Below are 22,706 nucleotides of genomic sequence, written 5' to 3' on the forward strand. Positions count from 1 at the left end.
CACTTATTAATCTTCTCTTAGGGTACATAGCATTGTGAGCTCTATATATATGAACTTTAATTTGACATCTATGTACAGCTGTGTTGTGGTTTAATGAAACAGTTTTTCCTAACTGCCTTTATTTTCTACCCAGGAAGCATCAAGACAATCATGTCCATGAGAATGCTAAACCATTCAGGTAGTCATTACATTTTTAAACTGTCCAAAAATATGTTTTGTTTTTTATATTATGAAGGCTTTATAATAGTTTATTTGGATTCACTTTACCACCTTTGCCAAAGTTCTGGGACAATCTTTGATTCTTATGGCTTTAGCCTAGCTCTCCTAATCACTGTTTTAAAATATATCTGTATTGTATGTTAATATAAATATGGAAGTATGTAAAATATATTCTATATTTAAATATTAAATATATATGTAACATATTTAATATAATATTTAAAATATATTTAATATTTACATATGTTTCATATGTATGTTTTATTTTGCATATAAAATATATTTATACCTATATATATATATATATATTTGTCTATAAAATATGTCCATATAGAGAAATCTGTAGTACACTTAAGCAGGCACGTCATACAACTTGGTCAGAAATAGCTCTAAATTTATTTTAATGAAGGCTTTTAAAAATTTTATGATTTTATAAATAATATCTATCAAAAGCTTTCTTTTAAATACTTTTCTAACCAAAATTAAGGAGTATTTAAAAGGATGACCAAAATTAGAGCATTGAAGAAATCTAGCTTATGACTTAATGCCATGTTTGACATTAATATCCTTTAATTGTGGAACTAAGGTAACAGCTATAAAAAGTATCCTTGGGGGCGCCTGGGTGGTGCAGTCGGTAAAGCGTCCGACTTCAGCCAGGTCACTATCTCGCAGTCCGTGAGTTCGAGCCCCGCGTCAGGCTCTGGGCTGATGGCTCAGAGCCTGGAGCCTGTTTCTGATTCTGTGTCTCCCTCTCTCTCTGCCCCTCCCCCGTTCATGCTCTGTCTCTCTCTGTCCCAAAAATAAATAAACGTTGAAAAAAAAATTAAAAAAAAAAAAAGTATCCTTGGAGCATAAAAAAATCATTTTCAATTTATCCAGGGTCAGCCTGGCTATTTAGGATTGGTTTTGGTTTCTAACTTGATAACTGTTATGACAATCTCTTTGTGTTTCTTTTTCTTTCAGATCGTTTTCTCTTAGTGAAACTGGCAATTGAACTTTGCTCTAGTTGATGGGCAAAAGTGCTCCCAGACTATTCATCCCAATTTCATGCTAGTTGAAAATCTTCAAATGCCATAAGAAATCTTCACAGATTTGCACTTAGCTTTTGGATGGACATTTCTACAATGGAGAGAACTGTGTTATAGCCCTGGTCCAAGGCCGTTACCATCTCATGCTCATAAGACTACGGGGTGGGTGTGGCAGGTTCCAAAGAGAAGGAGCACTCGGCCAGTTTGCAGACACCCTGGACCATGGAAGCTAACAAGCTTTGAAAAGCACAGCTTTGAAGACACTCCATGAGTCTGCATGGCTTTCAAGTGAACTAGCACTTAAGACCTTGTAACAAAATGGACACTGGGGACACAGCTCTAGGACAAAAAGCTACCTCAAGGTCTGGAGAAACTGATACAGCATCAGGTAGATGGAGACAGGAACAATCAGCTGTTATTAAGATGAGCACTTTTGGCAGTCAAGAAGGACAGCGGCAACCACAAATAGATCCTGAGCAAATCGGAGACACAGCGTCCGCACAACTCTTTGGTTCTGGGAAACTGGCCTCACCTAGCGACGTGGCACAGCATGTCACAGAGAAGCAATACCCACCGCCTCGTCCGAGCCCTTACTCATGCCAACATTCACTCTCTTTCCCTCAGCACTCATTGCCACAGGGGGTCATGCACAGCAGCAAGCCACATCAGAGCCTCGAAGGCCCTCCGTGGCTTTTCCCTGGCCCTTTGCCGTCCGTTGCCTCCGAGGACTTATTTTCTTTTCCTATACATGGCCACAGTGGTGGTTACCCCAGAAAAAAGATTTCAAGCCTGAACCCTGCTTATAGCCAATACTCTCAGAAAAGTATCGAACAGTCCGAAGATGCTCACAAGAAAGAGCACAAACCCAAAAAGCCCGGCAAATACATTTGCCCCTACTGCAGCAGGGCGTGTGCCAAACCAAGCGTACTGAAAAAACACATCAGGTCCCATACTGGGGAGCGGCCATATCCATGTATACCTTGTGGTTTCTCTTTCAAGACAAAGAGCAATTTGTATAAGCACAGGAAGTCACATGCCCATGCAATTAAGGCAGGATTAGTCCCTTTCACAGAGTCAGCTGTATCTAAATTGGACCTAGAGGCTGGTTTTATTGACGTAGAAGCAGAAATACATTCAGACGGTGAGCAGAGTACAGACACGGACGAGGAGAGCTCTTTATTTGTTGAGGCTTCTGAGAAAATGAGTCCCGGCCCACCGATCCCGTTGGATATTGCCAGCCGAGGTGGCTATCATGGGTCCCTGGAAGAATCACTGGGAGGTCCGATGAAAGTGCCGATTTTGATTATCCCCAAAAGTGGGATCCCTTTACCTAACGAAAGCTCTCAGTATATAGGCTCTGATATGCTACCGAATCCGTCACTAAATACTAAGCCTGATGATTCTCACACAGTTAAACAGAAACTTGCACTAAGACTGTCAGAGAAAAAAGGACAAGATTCTGAGCCATCTCTCAACCTTCTGAGCCCGCACAGTAAAGGAAGCACTGACTCCGGTTACTTCTCTCGCTCAGAAAGTGCGGAGCAGCAAATAAGCCCTCCAAACACAAATGCAAAGTCTTATGAAGAAATCATCTTCGGAAAATACTGTCGGCTTAGTCCCAGAAATACACTCAGTGTTACAACCGCAAGTCAGGAGCGTGCCACAATGGGTAGGAAGGGCATGATGGAATCATTACCTCACGTAAACACCAGGTTAGATGTCAAGATGTTTGAAGATCCTGCATCACAGCTGATCCCAAGCAAGGGAGAGATCGACCCCAGTCAAGCAAGCATGCTGAAATCCACGAAATTCAACAGTGAATCCAGACAATCCCAGACTATTCCGTCATCCGTCAGGAACGAAGGAAAGCTGTTTCCTGCAAATTTCCAAGGCAGCAGCCCAATTCTCTTAGAAGCTCCTGTGGACTCTTCACCCCTTATTAGAAGCAACTCGATGCCAACTTCTTCAGCAACTAATCTTAGCATTCCTCCTTCTTTGAGAGGAAGTCACTCATTTGATGAAAGGATGAGCGGCTCCGATGATGTGTTCTATCCGGGGACGGTGGGGATACCCCCTCAGCGCATGTTAAGGAGACAGGCTGCATTTGAGCTGCCCTCAGTACAGGAGGGGCACATAGAGGCAGAACACCATGGCAGGATGTCCAAGAGTGTCACAGGCTTATCCTTGAAGGAAAAGAAATTGATTTCTGTGGACCGCATGGGGTATGACTACGATGTCTGCCGGAAACCCTACAAGAAGTGGGAAGACTCTGAAACACCAAAGCCAAGCTACAGGGACATTTCCTGCTTAAGCTCTTTAAAACATGGGGGTGAGTATTTCATGGATCCCTCGGTGCCATTGCAGGGAGTGCCAACCATGTTTGGAACTACTTGTGAAAATAGAAAACGCCGGAAAGAGAAGAGTGTGGGAGATGAGGAGGACACCCCCATGATCTGCAGCAGCATCATGAGCACTCCCGTGGGCATAATGACTTCGGATTACGACCCCAAAGTGCCGATGCAGGAAGGCGTAAGAGGTGGATTTGTCATGGCGGGACATGAGAACCCTTCCCATGGTCACTCGGAGCGCTTTGACCCGTGTCGACCCCAACTCCAATCTGGAAGTCCATCTCTTGGGTCCGAGGAGTCACCCTCAGCCACCGAGGCAGATAAGATTTCAGACCTGGCGGGCAGGAAACCTCCTGGAAATGTGATTTCTGTTATTCAGCACACAAACTCGCTGAGCCGCCCCAATTCATTTGAACGGTCTGAGTCAGCTGAACTGATGGCTAGCGCACAGGACAAGGCCTCTTCACCTTCCGAGACCTGTGACAGCGAGGTTTCAGAAGCCCCGGTGAGTCCAGAGTGGGCTCCACCTGCCGACGGTGCTGACAGCGGGGGGAAGCCATCCCCTTCCCAGCAGGCCCAGCAGCAGCCCTACCACGCGCAGCCCAGGCTGGTTCGCCAGCACAACATTCAGGTTCCTGAGATTCGAGTGACGGAGGAGCCAGATAAACCAGACAAGGAGAAAGACTCCCAGAGTAAAGAGCCGGAAAAGCCCGTGGAGGAATTTCAGTGGCCCCAGAGAAGCGAGACCCTTTCCCAGCTCCCAGCCGAGAAGCTGCCACCCAAAAAGAAGCGTTTGCGACTTGCAGACATGGAGCACTCTTCAGGGGAATCCAGCTTTGAATCCACAGGCACGGGCCTCTCCCGCAGCCCCAGTCAGGAAAGCAACTTGTCCCACAGCTCCAGTTTTTCAATGTCTTTCGAAAGAGAGGATGCCATTAAGCTCCCTGCACCTCCTAAGCCAGATGAGTTTGGGAAGCATTCAGAGTTTCTGACCGTCCCTGCTGGGTCGTACTCCTTGTCTGTCCCGGGCCACCACCACCAAAAAGAGATGCGGCGCTGCTCGTCCGAGCAGATGCCTTGCCCCCACCCAACAGAAGTTCCGGAAATCCGGAGCAAATCGTTTGATTACGGGAATCTGTCCCACGCTCCGGCGGCAGGGGCATCGGCCGCCACGTTATCCCCGTCGCGGGAGAGGAAGAAATGCTTTCTGGTGCGGCAGGCTTCCTTCAGTGGCTCTCCGGAGATCGCCCAGGGGGAGGCTGGTGCAGATCTGGGTGTAAAGCAGGAGCACATGGAGCACCTGCACGCGGGCCTGAGGGCCGCGTGGCACCCTGCCCCCACCTCCGTGCTGCCTCCCCTCCAGGCAGAGGACCCTGGGAAGCAGATTGTGGGTCCTTGTGCCCAGCTGAGCTCAGGTCCGCTCCACCTGGCCCAGCAACAGATCATGCACATGGACAGTCAGGAATCCCTGAGAAATCCCCTGATACAACCGACATCCTATATTGCAAGCAAGCACTTGTCTGAACAGCCACATTTGTTTCCACATCAAGAGACTATTCCGTTTTCTCCAATCCAGAATGCCTTGTTTCAGTTTCAGTATCCTACCGTCTGTATGGTTCATTTACCAGCTCAGCAGCCTCCCTGGTGGCAGGCACATTTCCCACATCCCTTTGTGCAACACCCTCAGAAGAGCTACGGCAAGCCTTCTTTCCAGGCAGAAATCCATCCTAGCTGTCCCTTAGAGCATGTTGCAGAGCACGTTGGAAAGAAATCTGCTGAGCACGCACACCCGAAAGAGCAAACCTACCCGTGTTATTCAGGAACATCAGGGCTACACTCAAAGAACATTCTTCCGAAGTTCCCGTCAGACCAGAGCACCAAGTCACCTGATACTCCCTCTGAACAGGTTCTTCAAGAAGATTTTGCCTCCGCAAACGCTGGGCCTTTACAGTCCTTACCGGGAACAGTGGTTCCTGTCAGGATCCAGACCCATGTCCCGTCCTACGGGAGTGTCATGTACACGAGCATTTCTCAGATACTTGGGCAGAACAGTCCTGCAATTGTCATATGCAAAGTGGACGAGAATACTACCCAAAGAACACTGGTGACCAACGCGGCCATGCAAGGGATCGGATTCAACATTGCCCAGGTGTTGGGGCAGCACGCAGGCTTAGAAAAATACCCCATTTGGAAAGTACCTCAGACCTTACCCCTTGGCTTAGAATCCTCAATCCCCTTATGTTTACCTTCCACCTCGGACAGCGTGGCCACCCTGGGGGGTAGCAAGCGGATGCTTTCTCCAGCCAGCAGCTTGGAGCTCTTCATGGAAACGAAGCAGCAGAAAAGGGTCAAGGAAGAAAAGATGTATGGACAGATTGTTGAGGAGCTCAGTGCTGTGGAGCTAACCAGCTCAGACATCAAGAAGGATCTGTCCCGCCCACAGAAACCCCAGCTGGTTCGACAAGGTTGTGCTTCTGAGCCAAAGGATGGCTTGCAGTCGGGGTCATCTTCCTTCTCTTCACTGCCCCCTTCCTCATCTCAAGACCATCCGTCTGCCAGCCTGTCCATGAGGGAGCCGTTCCCGCCCAACTCCAGGGCACCTCCTCTAGGCCAGAAGTCCAGCGGGCCTTCTGAAAGCAGAGAGTCCTCAGATGAATTAGATATTGATGAGACGGCATCTGATATGAGCATGAGCCCACAGAGTTCCTCATTGCCCCCCGGAGACGGTCAGCTTGAAGAGCACGGAAGGGGCCAGAAGCTGCCTGTCGGCATGCTGGTGCACATGGCCTCTGGCCCAAGCAGGAAGATGGCAAACTCAACTCTTCTTTTCACGGACGTGGCAGATTTCCAGCAGATTCTTCAGTTCCCCAGTCTGCGGACAACAACTACTGTGAGTTGGTGCTTCTTGAATTATACAAAACCCAATTACGTACAACAGGCCACCTTCAAATCCTCAGTTTATGCTTCATGGTGCATTAGTTCCTGTAACCCAAACCCATCAGGATTGAACACCAAGACCACTCTGGCTCTTCTGAGGTCCAAGCAAAAAATCACTGCAGAAATTTATACTCTGGCTGCTATGCACAGACCTGGAACTGGCAAGCTTACATCATCAAGTGCATGGAAGCAGTTTGCTCAGGTAATGAATACCATTTCCAAAAGCACCGTAGTGTGGATTTGATTGTTGAGTAGAATACATAGTGAAGGACAGAAGGTCTAAAACATACAAGGGAAATGAAGGTCAGAGCTGAGGGAACCCTCTGTGACACTGATCTCCCTTTCTCAGTAAGAGAAAAAGCCAGTGGCCAGGTGTGCACTATGTTTTGGGGGGAGTCCCTCTTTCGGCCAGCTGCCATGGAATTCTACCACTGGAATTGATTCCTTTGGGTTCTTCTCTCTTCTGGCCTGTGTTAGTGACCTAGCCGGTCATATTCTCTTTTGATATGAAGGATTCATGGGATTGTGACATGTGGACATAGGACATAGAACATTGTGAATGTAGGAATGGACACTGAGTGGAAAGATCAGGAAGGAGGCGGATGGGTGTCAGAACTGAGCTTTGCAAACTTCAGAGGGCTTATTTCCAGTGACAGTACTTTTTACTAAAATTTATTGTCTCTATTTTTCCCTCAAAACTCATTTTTTCCAAGTGATTATCTGGTTTGTTCCTACATGAACAATTAATACCTTACATGTCAAATTGCAAAAATACTAATAGGGGCACTTTGGAATTTTTCCTAAATTATTAATGAAGCAAATAGAGGATTTAAAAATAGTTTTTACTTAATTCAGTTACCATTTCCCTTCAGTTTTTGAAAATATTTCCTTAACTGATAATGTTTTGTTACTTCAGAATATAGAATATGTTTTCTGTTTTTATTAGCGTTGCATAGATTAAGTGCCAACAGAGGAATATTCTTTTTTTTTTTAACAAAATGTTGAATAATTCTGTAGAAACTGTATTTCTCTGATTTTATCCTTAGTGTCCCTTGTTTTATGTAGCCAGGCCATGGCCTTTTAACATGGAATTTAGGCTAATTTTCAGAGATCAGAGGAGAGCGGGTATGTGGGCTGCTCCTGTGTTTTAGAGAAAGCGTATGAAATGATTCTCTCTTTTTTCCTACAGATGAAACCTGATGCATCCTTTTTATTTGGCAGCAAACTAGAAAGGAAACTAGTTGGAAATATCTTAAAGGAAAGAGGGAAGGGAGATATTCATGGAGATAAAGATATTGGATCCAAACAAACGGAGCCAATCCGAATTAAAATCTTTGAAGGAGGGTAAGGAAATATGTGCATGTGTAAAATATTCAGTTATAAGTCAGAGCAAATGGTCACGAATGTATGCACGGGAAAAAATAGTACCTACTCTGGTTGGGTATAAGGTGGATTCCTTCTCTATTCACATTTCTGAAGTCTGGCTGGCAACAGATAATGAGTTCATGCGCTTGTTTTCAACGCTTACTTTCAATGAAAATGTCCCCATTATATATGGTTTGAACTTCTGCTTCAAATTTCCACGCCTCTCATGCAGTATGAAATTGACTATATTTGTGGCCTCATGATGTCGTCAAGTTTGTTCATGCTTTAATATTATTCTTGTGGGCATTTTGGTATTATTAATGGATATTTTTATTCTGTGCTAACACAAATGCAATCTTGCACACTCATGTATAATCCTAGGAACTAGTTAATTTGATTGTTCATTTAATTGCTTTTACCAGATATTATTGGGATTTCATCATTTCCATTAGTGTCCTGTTTCTGTTCCAGGATCCAAGCCAGCGTACCACATTGCATTGAGTTGTCATGTTTTCTCTGTCTCTTCTGATTTCTGGCAGTTTCTTTTTCTTTGGGAATTTCCTTTTCTTTTCATTTTATTTTAGAGAGAGAGTGTGTGTGTGTGAGAGAGAGAGAACAGGGGAAAAGGGCAGAAAGAGATGAAAAGAGAATATTAAGCAGCCTCCACACTCAGCACAGGGAGCAATGCGGGGCTTGATCCCACAATAGCAGGATCATGACCTTAGCCGAAATCAAGAGTGGGATGCTCAACTGACTGAGCCACTCAGGTGCCCCTGGGAATTTCTTTTTAAGTGTTGAATCCTGAGTTGTAGAAATACAAGTAATAAGGCTCAATGGCTTTGATATCTGTACAGTAAAGAAAAATTACTCATATGTGTAATGTCTAGTTTTAGATTTCATTAGAATTGTATTGTATCAGGCTCCTCGGTCACATGGGAGAAAAATCTCAGACTTATGCTATTAAAATTTAAAAACTTTAAAGCATACTAATCACATTAGGGTGATTATGTTGTAACTAGCCTTATCTCTGCAATAGATCTGTAATTTACATGTTTCCATGAGCACAAATTTGTTCCAGTTATAGTTGGAAGACCGAATAATGTTATCTATTTAATTATAAAATGTTGACTGTTTAGTGATATGAAATATCTATTTCCCACATAGATTTACCAGTTTGGAGATGAATTATTAACATTGTTTTCCTCTTGGTTTCGGCCCCTTTGGATGTCAAGTATTTTCACCACTAAATCCACAATTGTATGGAGTCTTAAAGTTGGCCTTGATATTTTTTTGACATTCCTCATCTTTTAACACAAATGAAAACAAAACAGATGTTATCTTTCCTCAGAAACTGAGATGTCCTTGTGAATGAATCCACACCCTCATATTCAGTAGTCTTCCTAGTAGTGCACTTGTACTAGATGAGCAATATTTTATACTTTATACTTTGCTTTGGGGAAGTCATCTCTACTAATGAAGGACACAAGTGAAAGAGCGTATATGAACATATTATTGCTGTGGTTTGATGATCCACAAGGATGGTGCCCATATATCATTTCTTCCCCCTTTCATTTCCCTGTGGTATGGGCTACATCCCAGTCATTTCTTAATCTGTGACCCGACTTCTGCCTGGTGGTGACCAGGTGTTCATTCCAAGCAGTGTGTTACTGCCTCTTAGTTTGGTGATTGCAGAGTGATAACTTGAAAAAAGAAGTATAACTGACCACATTTTTAAGTGTATATGTTCTTTATATTACCCAATTCCTAGGTTTAAACATACCTTTTGGGGTTTTTTCAAAATACGTTAATTCTTGTATTAAGTAGAATCTAAGGTCTGTAGACCTGTTGCATGGTAGATATTTTATTTTTACAGATTTTTCAAATACATAGTTTCATTTTGTACTGAATTTGACTGTTTACAGGTTTGGTCAGCTAAGACATTAAAAATAAAATGATAAAGACCCCTGGGTGGCTCAGTCAGTTAAGCGTCCGACTCTTGATCTCAGCTCAGGTCTTGATCTCAGGGTGGTGAGTTCAGGCCCCCATGTTGGCCTCTGCACTGGATGTGAAGCTTATTTAAAAAAAATAAAATAACATTATATTACTTGAAGATAAAATGCATTTCCCATCAACCATGATGATGGGCTACACTAAGCTTAAGGTATCCTTCTGTGAAGAAAACTAGCTTTCTATAAATTTATTTGTTTTATTCTGTATTTCTTTGGTAATTTTATCTATTTAGGGACAGAGAATAGTGAAATTAAACAGTGAAAGATCTTTTGCATCTTTTCTTCTTTGTTACAGAAGACAATGTAAAATGAAACTTAAAGTTCAAGAAAGTTTTGAAGAACAAGTTGAGGTGGGAAGTTCCTTGTGACAGGGGAAAGATTTAATGAAAAAAACATACAGAATTGACTATTCATATTTTTGATACTACTTAATTCCCACCTGGATTAGTAGTGACCAAAAAGTAAATAATGTTAACACTGAACAGCATCCATAAAAGAGTTAGTATTTAAATATGTGGGTGGATTTTCTCTCTTAAAAATCCTTCACTGGATGGGATGAATGAAGTTGAATTATCATTTCTGAAAATACAGAAGTGTGCAATACTCCTAGAATGTAAAAACAAACAAACAGACAAACAAACAAACAAACAAAAAACCCTATAAATCTAGTGCCTTTAAGTAAATCCACAGTGAATTAGGGCATTTTATATGTCAGTTTACATTTTGGAATTATAAAATGAGCCCCTTGAAAAGAATATCTTTCCAAGAATGACATTAGACCCATAATTCTAGCCTCGCTTTGATTTAAAAGATAATGATATTCACTGAATTATTCAGTAGAATGTTACTGTACTCTATGATTGATCCTGTTTCATTGTAGTCTGAACAAAATATGATAGTTGAGCCCTGGGTAGGTTTCTTCCATGGATTATCACAGTGAATACCTAAGATTTTGTTCACCTAATTGATTTGACTAAACTAGCTGACCTCAGACATCCTTTCAAACCTCTCTATTAAATTCTTCTGCAAACAAATGCAAATTTGGTTGAAAAATAGAATCTCTAGTTTTTATTATGTAACATAACAGTACCTACCAGAAGCTACTTGAAATTTGGACTCCACTTTAGTGCAAATTCATGGTCCTTGGGAAAGAGCGGATCAAATCTGTAGACAACAGTTGGTGAGCTCAGCTCAGCCCGTGTAAGCTAGAAATTTGGGAGGCACTCTCATGCCAGGATTGTAAAAATAGAGCAAAAACTTGCAATGAAGAATTCTATTATCGGCTTTACTTATTTTAGCATATTTACAGGCATGTGTGTGTGTGTGTCTGTTCTGCTTGCACGTCTTAGACGATGTAATGTTAACGGATGATATATGATGATTTGAATATGTTGGTATAACTTTTTGGATATTTCTTGTGTGGAGGCTGTACTAGAATCCAAAAGTAGTAAGGCACAACTCTGAAACTCTCTGAGGCTTATGGAAGTCCATTGGAATTGAACATCTATATCCCAAGTCCACATATCTTAATAGGGGGACCCATTCCATTTTGAACACCATGTAGAAAATTACATTTTGCTTACAGTGCCAAATGTGTCATCTGGTTCTTTTAGGAATTTACTGCGTAAACTTCTCAGGTTTCATAGAAGTAGGGTTGAATAATTGTTTGTAAAAGACCCTCATGATAATTTGCCTCTCAAAAGATTTGCTTCTGGTTTGATACATAAACCACTAAAGTATTTGAAAACACACTGCATTCCCTTTTTCTAAACAGGTATAAGTCAAATGAAGATTATGTATATGTCAGAGGACGTGGACGTGGAAAGTACATTTGTGAAGAATGTGGGATTCGCTGTAAGAAGCCAAGCATGCTCAAAAAGCATATCCGCACTCACACTGATGTCCGGCCATATGTATGCAAGTTATGTAACTTTGCTTTCAAAACGAAAGGTACAATTATCATCTTTTTAGACGAGGACATACTTTTCTTATGGTTTCTTTGGATTCTAAATACCATTTTATAACTGTTATTGACAGTTATTAAGTTATTAAGATGGTTTTGTGAGTGAAATGTATTTTCTCCCTTATGTAAGTAATCAAAGGATACACATGAAACAGCAAGGCTTCTTTTATGACTTGAGTAAGAGCTGTAGACTTAGTGCCAGGCAAGTTGTTTCCGAAGGAAGTGGCTAAGAATTGCCCGCATTGCTATTGCTATTACTTCATGTTAGAAATGTTGTGCGGTCTAGATAATCTTTGCACCAGTATTGAAATACCACAGGGAGACAATCCATGCAGTGGCATTAGAAAAGCAAGGCAGCAGCTGGGAAGAAAACATGTGCCCATGGTCAGTTTCAAGATTATGAATAATGTAGAGACCCACAGACTCCCAGGTGGGCCCCTCCATCCACAGTTGCATTAATTATGCATAGAAATTTGATAGCTTGTGTTCCGTGTATTTATCAGCACAGAGACAATTTCTTACTCTCAGGCCACAACTGTGAATTTCATAATATCAGGACTTGCCCTTAAAATGATATTCTTTCTTTTAAAAGAAAAATCTGGTTTGTTTTTTTTTTTTACAGGTAGGTTTATATGAAAATATACAAGAAGGTTGTTTTGATTATAGTTTCTTCATTTTATAAAATCAAGGAAATGTTCTTGATCCCAGTGTTCTCAGATTACAGAAGTAGCGAATTAGAGGGGGTTTGACTTTTGGAGAAGTACGTCTTACTGCTTGCTGCAGAAGTACTTTAGCTATCATGGATTTTTACCCCCTCATTAAGCTCGTATGATTTCCTGTGTTTTAACTTTAAATTTGCATACCAGTTACTCTGCTCCACTCCCCATCAAGAAAAATAATAATCAAATAAAATAATCTTTGGTAGGGAAATATGTACCAATTTTCTCCTATAGCCCAAATCCTAAATTGTCTCGTTGGTTTCTCAGAAGTATAAATGTGTAGACTCCCAACATACCTGTTTCTTCTTTACTAAAAAGGTATCTGTAATACAGGGATGCTTTCTTTGAAGGCAGATAAAGGAGGGGGGAGTGTTCATTTGCATTTCAAAAGAGATAAACTTAAGGTCCTTTAAATACCATCCTCCTTTGTACAATCTAGCCTTTTATTTAGAACTTCACTGAGAGACTCCCTAGGACAGAAGAAAATATAAACTTTGGTTCTATAACCTGCAAATCCGCCAGTCATTACAACTGCTTTATCTTCACGGGGTACAGGAGTTAGCTGTGTGAGACGCTGGGTGACGTAACACCACATTTCTAGGTTTTTAAAAATCAAATTAAATTTGGCTCTGCATCATTGCCATGGAGTTTTAGCAGGAAATCATTTATTCTTGGTCATTATTGGAGTTTCCTTGTCACCCTTCAAGAATGTGTAAATGTCTCAGAATCTTAAAATGAGCAAAATATCCTGGGGAACCGCTCGAATTTTCAGTTGAAGTAACTGTTGTTCCACCCCAAGCCCTGTGAACACAGACCCTCAGTGCTCTCAGAGGACCAGCACCTATGGAAGTCATGCCTGCCCACTCCTTCAAGGGCCCTGCCTAGCCAGTCCCTTCCCCCTCCTTGCTAGAATCCCTTCAGAAGCTCAAGACTTAGGTCAACCAAAGCCAGAGTGGAGTTGTTTCAGAGCCAGATTTCTAACCGTTGCAGGATGCTTTTTACCTCAATATCCAGGGTTCTTTGTCTCACCTGTTTGAAGAATGAAGAGGTAGACACAGAATAAAATGAGCAGCAGGCAAAAGTTTATATAGGTGATCAGAAAGTAATAGCATGAAAGCTCTCTTTGCAGAGAGGGGGCATTCAAAAGTGAATGCGCACGACAATAGGCAAGGGTCCTAGTTTAAAAGGTTCTGTTCAGGCCCTCCTTCCCTTCCCCCTTGTTCCTTCTCAGGTTTTACGGTTGTTGGGGTTGTTGGCTGGATAACTCTAGGTGCTGGGTTGTCCATTCCTGATTGGCTCCTTTCCATTGTATGAGGGGTGGTCTCTGGCCATACCATTCCTTGTGGGTCATCGTTTTATGGTCTACTTAAAACTTTTGTCAAATCCCTGAGGGCAACCTGAAGGAGAGTAGGTGGTGTCTGTTACATTCTTAAGAGGGACCTTACACCTGAGGGGCTTTGCTATGGTCAGACCCTCCCAACATTGTTCCAAAATATGTGTTTTTCCCCACCCTAGGACCTCAGGTCCTAATCTTTCCCTCTCTGCCTATTTTATCCTATCTTTTCCCATCATATAACTCCAAACCTGCCCTGAAGATGAGAGCCCAAAGCCTGACTGCCTATTGAAGCGGAGAAAAGAGAGAAAAATAGAGGAGAAACACATATCAAGATCTAAATAAATGATCTTGACAGCCTAACACCCAGCCACATACACAGATTACATGTACCCTTGCAGAAACAGGTGATTTCCATTAATTTATATATTCATTATATATATAAATTATATATATTCAGATATATTCATTAATTTATAGATTTAGGAATTCTTGATGATCTGTCTATAAAAATGTTGGCGATCAGTGTGCCCGGGTGGCTCAGTCGGTTAAGCGTCCGATTTTGGCTCAGGTCATGATCTCGCCATTCATGGGTTTGAGCCCTGTGTTGGGCTCTGTGGTGACAGCTCGGAGCCTGGAGCCTGTTTCAGAATCTGTCTCCCTCTCTCTCAGCCCCTCCCCCATTCGCGCTCTGTCTCTGTCTCTCAAAAATAAATAAATAAATATATAAATATGTTTGAGATCTTTAAAATATTTTTAGACAATTAATAGCAGTAGGGGCCTGGAAGTATTTTTATGTTTGGAGTTACCAAAATAGCATGTAAAATTCAGAGGTATATAAGCAATAAGTAAAATACTAAGTAAATAAAGTAATATAAGTAAAATAATAAACAACAGTGTCCTGGCTAGAATTGTGGCTCATATATCACATTACTGATAGGCTAAACAACTCTACAAGGGAACAAACTATTTTCGCAGGCTAAGAGTTTCCACTTAGATTCAGTAAGCCTATTCTTAAAAATAAAGCATTTACTGGTACATTGTTACAGCATCATGAAAGGGCACAGATAATAATATGGCGCTTACAATTGAACTGGTTCCTGTGTGTCTTTGGATAAGTTATATACATGACATGGACTGAGATAGGTAGATAGATAGATACAAAGATAAAGATAGAGATACACATATAATTTCATAGAACCTAGGTCAAAGGTTGACAGAAAACCTTTCTTTTTCCTTAAAACAATGGGAGTTTCAAGATAAATAGGGAATATTGTAGAACTTTAGAAACTGCTGTCGTGAAGTTTGCTAATGTATACCAGACAGATAGATGCTAAACACTGAGTATAATGTTCCCTATAAGTAGTTAGCTAAGTTATTTGTATGGATCTTTGAATATGTCTACAAGGTTGGCTTTCAGATAAGGTTGCATAATTTTTTCTTCTGACCAGTGAGAAGCCTGGGAGGCTGATCCAAATCTGATCACTGCCAAAAGTCTGGGGTCCAGGATGTGTTGATAAGAATGTTTGATCTGAACTTTCTCTAAGATGTGTGACCCGGCTTATGTCACCGTGTTTGTATGGAAGCCTAGGAGGCTGGCCCATTTGAGCCTAAGATATTAGATCTCTTCTCAGTCAGGAAAGTCTGGGATTCCCAGTCTTGGCTGGGAGCCTACTCTTGAAAAGGTATGACCCTATGCTACAAGTTGTCTGGAATGAGGGAGACTTGAGATTAGGCCAAAGTTCTGAGTGGTTGATATGTTCAGGAACCAGATAGTTCCTCCTAAGTTCAGGACAAAGGGTGGTGGGTAGACACAAATCTATGCTATTTCAAATTAGTTCATTTCTAATTTGGGAACAATCATCACCTTCTTGTCATCAAATAATTCCTCCTTTTTTGCCTGTGTTTTCTAGGAAACCTAACGAAGCATATGAAATCTAAAGCGCACATGAAGAAATGCTTGGAGTTGGGAGTTTCAATGACATCAGTGGATGATACAGAAACCGAAGAAGCAGGTACTTCAAAATTTAGTTGACTGACCTCTTCACTCTGCACACTGGAGCTTTGTGCCTGGGGTGGCAAAACAAGTTTTGATATTTAAGAAAAACTGATCCCATTGCATTTTATTAAATATGAAATAGAGAAAGGAATCTGACATGCTGAATTGCTTACAACATACCGAGAAGAAATAAATCCATTTCAGTTCTGACTGAAAGGGATAAAAAGGCCTCACTATAAAAACACTTCTATCTAGAACCGTAAAGCAAATCTAATTATACTTGCATTGTGACAGGGATTTAGATTTTATGAAACTTTGGGGAAACTTGAAAAGCAATTTAATGTATTATTATTCTTATCAAGAGGAAAAGAAATCCATCATTAATCTGAATAGAAAACCTGAGGTCAGTCAGGATTCCTGAGATATATCACTTTTATGTAAGTTTATATCCACAGAGACAGGTCTTCACTTTCTTTTTCTTCCAGCCTCATCAGTAGCAGCATTATCCATTCTCATTTGTTGAGGGTTTTCTATGGGCTGTGTGACATCTGAGATATAAGGTGTCACTCTAGAGTTCTTTTGTTGGGTGGGGATGAGTCGGATTAGTTATTAAAAGACAAGAACCCGTGTAAGGTCTCCCACCCAGATGAGTCCCCAGTGAGTATTAAAGGAGTTCAGAGATGGAACCGTCTCTTGGGGCTGCAGGGTTGGAGGAAAGCTTTTGGAAAGAGATGGGGTCCAAATTAACCCCTAATCTTGACATTTGAACCTTGATCTCCACTATCTGTTCAATTGTTTCAGAAACTATGGAAGATTTGCACAAAGCTGCTGAGAAGCATAGCATGTCCAGCATTTCAACTGATCATCAGTTCTCAGATGCTGAAGAATCGGATGGTGAGGATGGAGATGATAATGACGATGATGATGAAGATGATGATGACTTCGATGATCAGGGAGATTTGACACCAAAAACAAGATCAAGAAGCACCAGTCCTCAGCCTCCTAGATTCTCATCCTTGCCTGTGAATGTTGGCGCCGTGCCACATGGAGTTCCTTCAGAGAGTTCCCTGGGGCATTCTTCATTGATCAGCTATTTGGTCACTTTGCCAAGTATTCAGGTTACTCAGCTGATGACGCCAAGTGACTCATGTGAAGATACTCAGATGACAGAATACCAGAGGTTATTCCAGAGCAAAAGTACAGACTCAGAACCGGACAAAGACAGGTTAGACATACCTAGTTGTGTGGATGAAGAGTACATGTTGTCTTCGGAGCCCAGCTCCTCTCCGAGGGACTTCTCACCCTCAAGCCACCATTCCTCACCAGGATATGACTCTTCACCCCGTCGAGAGAATTCACCAAAGAGGTATCTGATACCCAAAGGAGATGTATCACCCAGAAGACATTTATCACCTAGGAGAGATCTGTCACCCATGAGACACCTTTCACCAAGAAAGGAAGCTGCGTTTAGAAGAGAGATGTCACAGAGAGATGTTTCACCAAGAAGGCATCTGTCCCCAAGGAGGCCAGTGTCACCTGGGAAAGATATCACGGCAAGAAGAGACCTCTCTCCCAGAAGAGAACGAAGATACATGACCACCATAAGAGCGCCATCTCCCAGAAGGGCTTTATACCATAACCCACCATTGTCCATGGGGCAGTATTTGCAAGCAGAACCAATTGTATTGGGGCCTCCTGTAAGTATGATTAGCTTTCTCTTTCTCACGTCTAAAGCCAAAGCATATTGGAGCCTCTTGATAATACACTAGTGTGAAATTTGCTATAACATGGGTGTCTCTCATGGGGAGTGGTGAACTTGGTTACTGAAAACAACAGGAAGACATTTTCTCACATGCTGTTGTCGCTAACATGGCTGTGACATTACCCCAAGTGTAGTAATGCATCAGAGCAGTAGTGTGTTTCCAACCGGGAATAGGTGAGGCTTTTCTAAATGCTTTCTAAGCTTAACTGATTACGGGCATGAGTTGAAACCTTTACGCGAGTAGGAAAGGTGAAGTCTTTGGAATGACATGGCTACATAGACACATACTCTCAGGGCCATTTGGGTGTCAGTTATAGAACTTTGCCGAGCAAGGGTCAGCCATTAGCGTTGGCTTTCGATACCTTTTTTTTTTTTTCTTAAATAAACTCATCACCTTGCCCACAGTGAGTGGACATGTGAAGCTGGTGAGTGACTGGGAGAGGAGAAAGTGACCTCCTTGGTGTATTGTAAGTCAAAGGCATGAACCTATCTGCTTTTCTTGCCATTACTACTACCTTCTGCTACCAAATGCACTTGCTCAGTGAGATGGTGAACCCAAAGTTTAGAGAGCCCAGGGAGAAAGTTTCAGAGAGTTCTATGGTATGCGCTCATTATAAGTTTAAATAACAACAGTAACAATCATGGGTTAAATTTAGGTAGTAGGTCTAATGCAAATCCATAAAAAAGCATCTGTCCTGCCCCATTCCGTGCCCTGGCAGACCTTGATGTTTCTCAGTTTGTATGGGATTTTTTTTTAATGAATGAAGCAGACACTCAGCATAGACAGATGAATGATACCTTTTGAATTTCTAAGCTTTAAACGTATTTTTGTTTTCTGGTCTCTACTTTTTGCTGTTCTCTCTTTGCTCAAGGGTTTCTATTGTGCGGCTCAGCACTGTCCTGCCAGCCAAAGGCACTATCCCCTTCCAGCTCTGTCTTCTCACTGCCCTGGCGGCCAGGTTCTTCCCTCTCGTTGCCTTTTTGCCACCTTGAGTCATGAGCTTAGGTTATCATTCTTAAACTTCAGGAAAGGTCCCTGCTGCAATCCACTCCCCTTCCTCCAACACCCTCTTTTCACAACTGGATACCAACTTAATCTCTATGGTGCAAGTACTGCAGAAACACACATGCGATCAAGACGTAATTTATTTACCAAGATAATGAATTAGCAAGCTAAGAAAAAAGGTGCATTTCCACAGGTTTTGTGTCTTGGTAGGGTGTTAAGTAGAAAAGAGGGAGCTTCTGAAGTTAATGCCACTGTGGCATAAAGAGTCATAGATTCACAAATCTGACACATGCCAGGATATCACATGGGGTATAAAATACTTTCTCTGGTATAGCGCAACGATGTTGGCAGAGCACGTACGATGAGACTCTCCTGTACTGGCCTTGGCCAGGTGGACTGAGACTAGGGTATTTGTGAAAATTTGGGGCATGTTTAGTCAACTGTAGTGCCTAAAATATAAGCCTTTAGTGTCAGCACACCTTGGTTATTAAAAACTAATAGCAACTAATTCAGTCAACCCGGGCAAAGGAATTGAAGGGAGTGGACTAAGAAAGTTCATCTAAATTTTGGACATATGACCAGAAAGTTAGGAGGAGATTGGTTTTATTAGTCATTGAGTTTGCAACCAATTGTTTTTTTATACTGATTCACCTGGATATTCAGTACAAATATTCAACTTTACCATTTATGAAGGCCTCTATTACTCAGCTCAATTATCTTTAGAGCATTTATGGCCTGCTGCTTTGTTCACGTGATATGAGGGACTAGATCAGGGAACGCTCTCTGAAGAAGGGGCAGTTGGTCCAAAGCACTTCCCATTTAATGTTTTATCACACCATTTTTGAAGGGCAGAGGAAGATGTTTATCTTTTAGTGCTGTGTGAACAAGATTTTTGTTGCCAGGGCAAAACAGAATTGATGATAGTATGAGAAGTAGCAATCTTCTGGTTGCTCTATTGAACGAGAGCTGCACCTTGTCTGAATAATGTTGAAAATACTAAATTAGAGTAGCCCTAAAAACAAACGGTTTTCATGGAAATTCTCTCAGAAATACCTTGTCTTGTTGCTTAACATTGGCCAAGAACTAATAGGTCAGTGACTGAGGCATGAAAGGATCTTCTAGTCCAGCACGGCACACTCATCCTGTGGCTCAGTTTGGAGTGGGAGTACCTAGCGAGCAGGTTTGTAGGCGATGAAACTCCCTCATTGGAATCCTACTTCCCTGCTGTTTCTGCCCTTATGCTCTCAGTTTAATTTTAATATAGATAGATGATAGATGATAGATAGATAGATAGATGATAGAAAAGGAAGAAATGGAGGAAGGAAAGGAGGAAGGAAGGGGAAAAGAAAAGAAATGAAACAAAAAGAAAAAAAAGAAAAGAAAAGGGAGAGAGGGAGGAAGGAAAGAAAAAAGAAAGAAGTGGGAAAGAAAGGGAGGAAGAAAAGAAAAGAGAAGAAAAGAAAAGAAAAGGGAGGGAAGGTAAGAGTCTTTCTCATCAGCAAATATTTTTGAAGGTCGAATACGTGTGGCTCAAGGATGATGATGAAAAATTTTTATGGTTTCTGGCCTCATCTTTTTTAAACAAAAAATTTCCTATTCCATTTTCAAAGTTTAAGTGGATAAATTAGCAACCAAGAGAAAGGAAGATGTGTCCTAGTTTCCAGTATGTAGTATAGAAGAACACTGTGCCTGGTCACAGAGTCGACATTCAGTCCTGTCCCTTGCTATCTGCGTGATCTTGATCGAGTCACTTAACCTCTCGGCCACAGTTTCTTGATCTGCTTGTGGCAGCAGGGAGGCGGGCCAAGCAGATTGCCGTCCTTGAAAGAATTTGCCATTCAGCTGTGCGGAATGCTGTGAACTGACAGCCTCCTGCTGTTCCCGCCACCAGGACAGGCCTCAGTTTTCAAACTGAGGCTGTACTCTCCCCTGCAGCCCCCAGCCAGTGAGGAGCCTGGGTCAGTCCCAGCTGAGCACCTGCTTCCTCTCCTCGCTACCTTCACACGTGCGTCTGCTCCCCCGCCGCCTCCTCCCCGCACTGAACTACTTGCACTTCTACCTCCTTCTTTGCGTTTGCTTCCAGAGCACCTCCTGACGCTCTTGAAAAGATGAGGGGTAACAGAGCTGGGACAGGGAATACATACACGTACGCATAATACAACCCACACGGGTTCGTTACTCCCATTTCCAAATCAAGGTGTCTCTCACCAAGATTGAAGTAAGATGAGAGTTTGTTCACCATATCACGATGATAAGGTTCCGATTACAAAATAGGGCTGCAAATAAGGTAGAGCGGTCTTACTGAGAGCTTCTTTGGAGGGTGAAACAGGGGCGAATGCAGGGACAGAAGCTGTGTGGCGAGGCCTGGTAACGTTTAGAGCAGTGCAAGTAGTGACATGGTAAAAATGCTACTTTCAGGCGGACTTCTGTGGTTGTAATCATTAACTGCTGGTCAGTAAAGATCTGAGTCTTTGGGGATCGAGGTTCATTTGATTATCTTCCAAGATTATTATTCTAAGTATCCCGGTTCTTCCACCGTAATTGGTGTTTGTTGTAGGAAATACGCCATTTTCTAGATTAGAGCAAAGGTGAGAGGGATTTATTGTTGTTGTTGTTGCTGTTGTAGCAGCATTTAAATAAGTCTCATACTGTAAAATTCTCACCTTCTTTAATTTGTGGGGTTCTTGTGATTATAGGATTGATGATTTCATTTCGTCCTCTACACTTCCAGGACAATCCATTTGTTTCTAGCTTGAATAAGGCGTAGCCCCAAACAGGGTAAGGGCCTAGCATGGCACAGAGTGACAGAGATAATGCATAATTGATAGTTCCCAGGCTGGTCTCACAGTCTAAATAGAACTGGATGAATCATTAATGGTATAGAGCATACCTTGAGCTTGAGAAACATCCTTGAAATGAATTAGAACTTTTTTTTTTTTCTCTCTCTCTCCTGGATTTCTACCATGCTTGACAGGTTTATATTTATCTGATTTTGAGTTCCCCCAAAAATAAAATAAACTGAGTACCTTTTAAAGATGCCAGTCCATTGAAAGAGTGAATCTCAGAAATTGAAACCTGATAAGCTCTTGCAAGCCCGATAATCTCGTAGTCAAACGGTGTTTCGCTACAGAAGCAATTACAGAAAATAAGTTCTCTTTCAGGACTGGGACCGTGAAATCTGGAATTCTGGCCCCCAGTTGTCAGTGTCCTAATTCATTAATTGCCAAGAAGATATTTAAATGAAAATAATAACATAAAAAGAAGATATTAACGCCTAATAATTTTTGGTTCCCAACTGTGTAGTCGAATATGAGTTGTAAATGCTTGACACATTTAATATTAACTACTTTGATGGATAGTTACCTTACAGAAACTGGCCCTGATTTATCACTTGATAGGGGAGCTGGTCTTCCTTCCAGCTCGGGTGCCTCTTGAGAAGGAATTTATTCCTTTAAACCAATGTCTTGCACATTGTAGGAACCAGTTTGTCTATCACCACTATCTTATCATCAGCTCTGTGGAAATTAAAAAAAAAAAAAAAAAAGGCAGTTTTCAGACTTGTCATTCCAGTTATACTCATCAACACTTAAAAAAATATTAAAAATCTTCCCAGTATATAAACAGATGGCAATCTTTTTACTTCCTTTTGAATTTAAAAACCTACTATTAGTGTTTTTTGCTCAGCAAACTTTTTCTGGTAATTATCCATTATTTTCTTTTTATAAAAAACAAAACAAACAAACAAAACAACCAGAACTGAAATGTGTCTCTGTACCTCGTGGAAAACACACTGCATGTTTTATCATATTTAGAATCAAAAGTAAATTGGGGTGCCTGGGTGGCTCAATTGGTGAAGCATCTCACTCTTGATTTCTGTTCAGGTCATGTTCGAGTCCCGCATCAAGCTCTGCACGGACGGTGCGGAGCCTGCTTGGGATTCTCTCCCTCTGTCTCTGTTCCTTCCCTGCTTGTACCTTCTCTCTCTCTCTCTCTCTCTCTCTCTCAAAGTACATAAATA

At 41.8% G+C, this 22,706-nt stretch overlaps 1 protein-coding gene across 1 annotated transcript in view; it reads left to right on the forward strand.

The window, feature by feature from the left end:
* HIVEP2 (HIVEP zinc finger 2) overlaps positions 1–22,706 on the forward strand; it is a 202,602-nt gene that overhangs the window by 177,166 nt on the left and 2,730 nt on the right. Inside the window, exons 4-9 of the mRNA XM_027056752.2 lie at positions 134–178; positions 1,183–6,734; positions 7,722–7,876; positions 11,681–11,856; positions 15,835–15,936; positions 16,722–17,617. Of these exons, the coding sequence (XP_026912553.2) occupies positions 1,566–6,734; positions 7,722–7,876; positions 11,681–11,856; positions 15,835–15,936; positions 16,722–17,617 (6,498 nt within the window). The 5' untranslated portion in view covers positions 134–178; positions 1,183–1,565. The remainder of the gene's footprint in view (positions 1–133; positions 179–1,182; positions 6,735–7,721; positions 7,877–11,680; positions 11,857–15,834; positions 15,937–16,721; positions 17,618–22,706) is intronic.

This window comes from Acinonyx jubatus, chromosome B2 (assembly GCF_027475565.1).
Source record: "Acinonyx jubatus isolate Ajub_Pintada_27869175 chromosome B2, VMU_Ajub_asm_v1.0, whole genome shotgun sequence".
NCBI lineage: Eukaryota > Metazoa > Chordata > Mammalia > Carnivora > Felidae > Acinonyx > Acinonyx jubatus.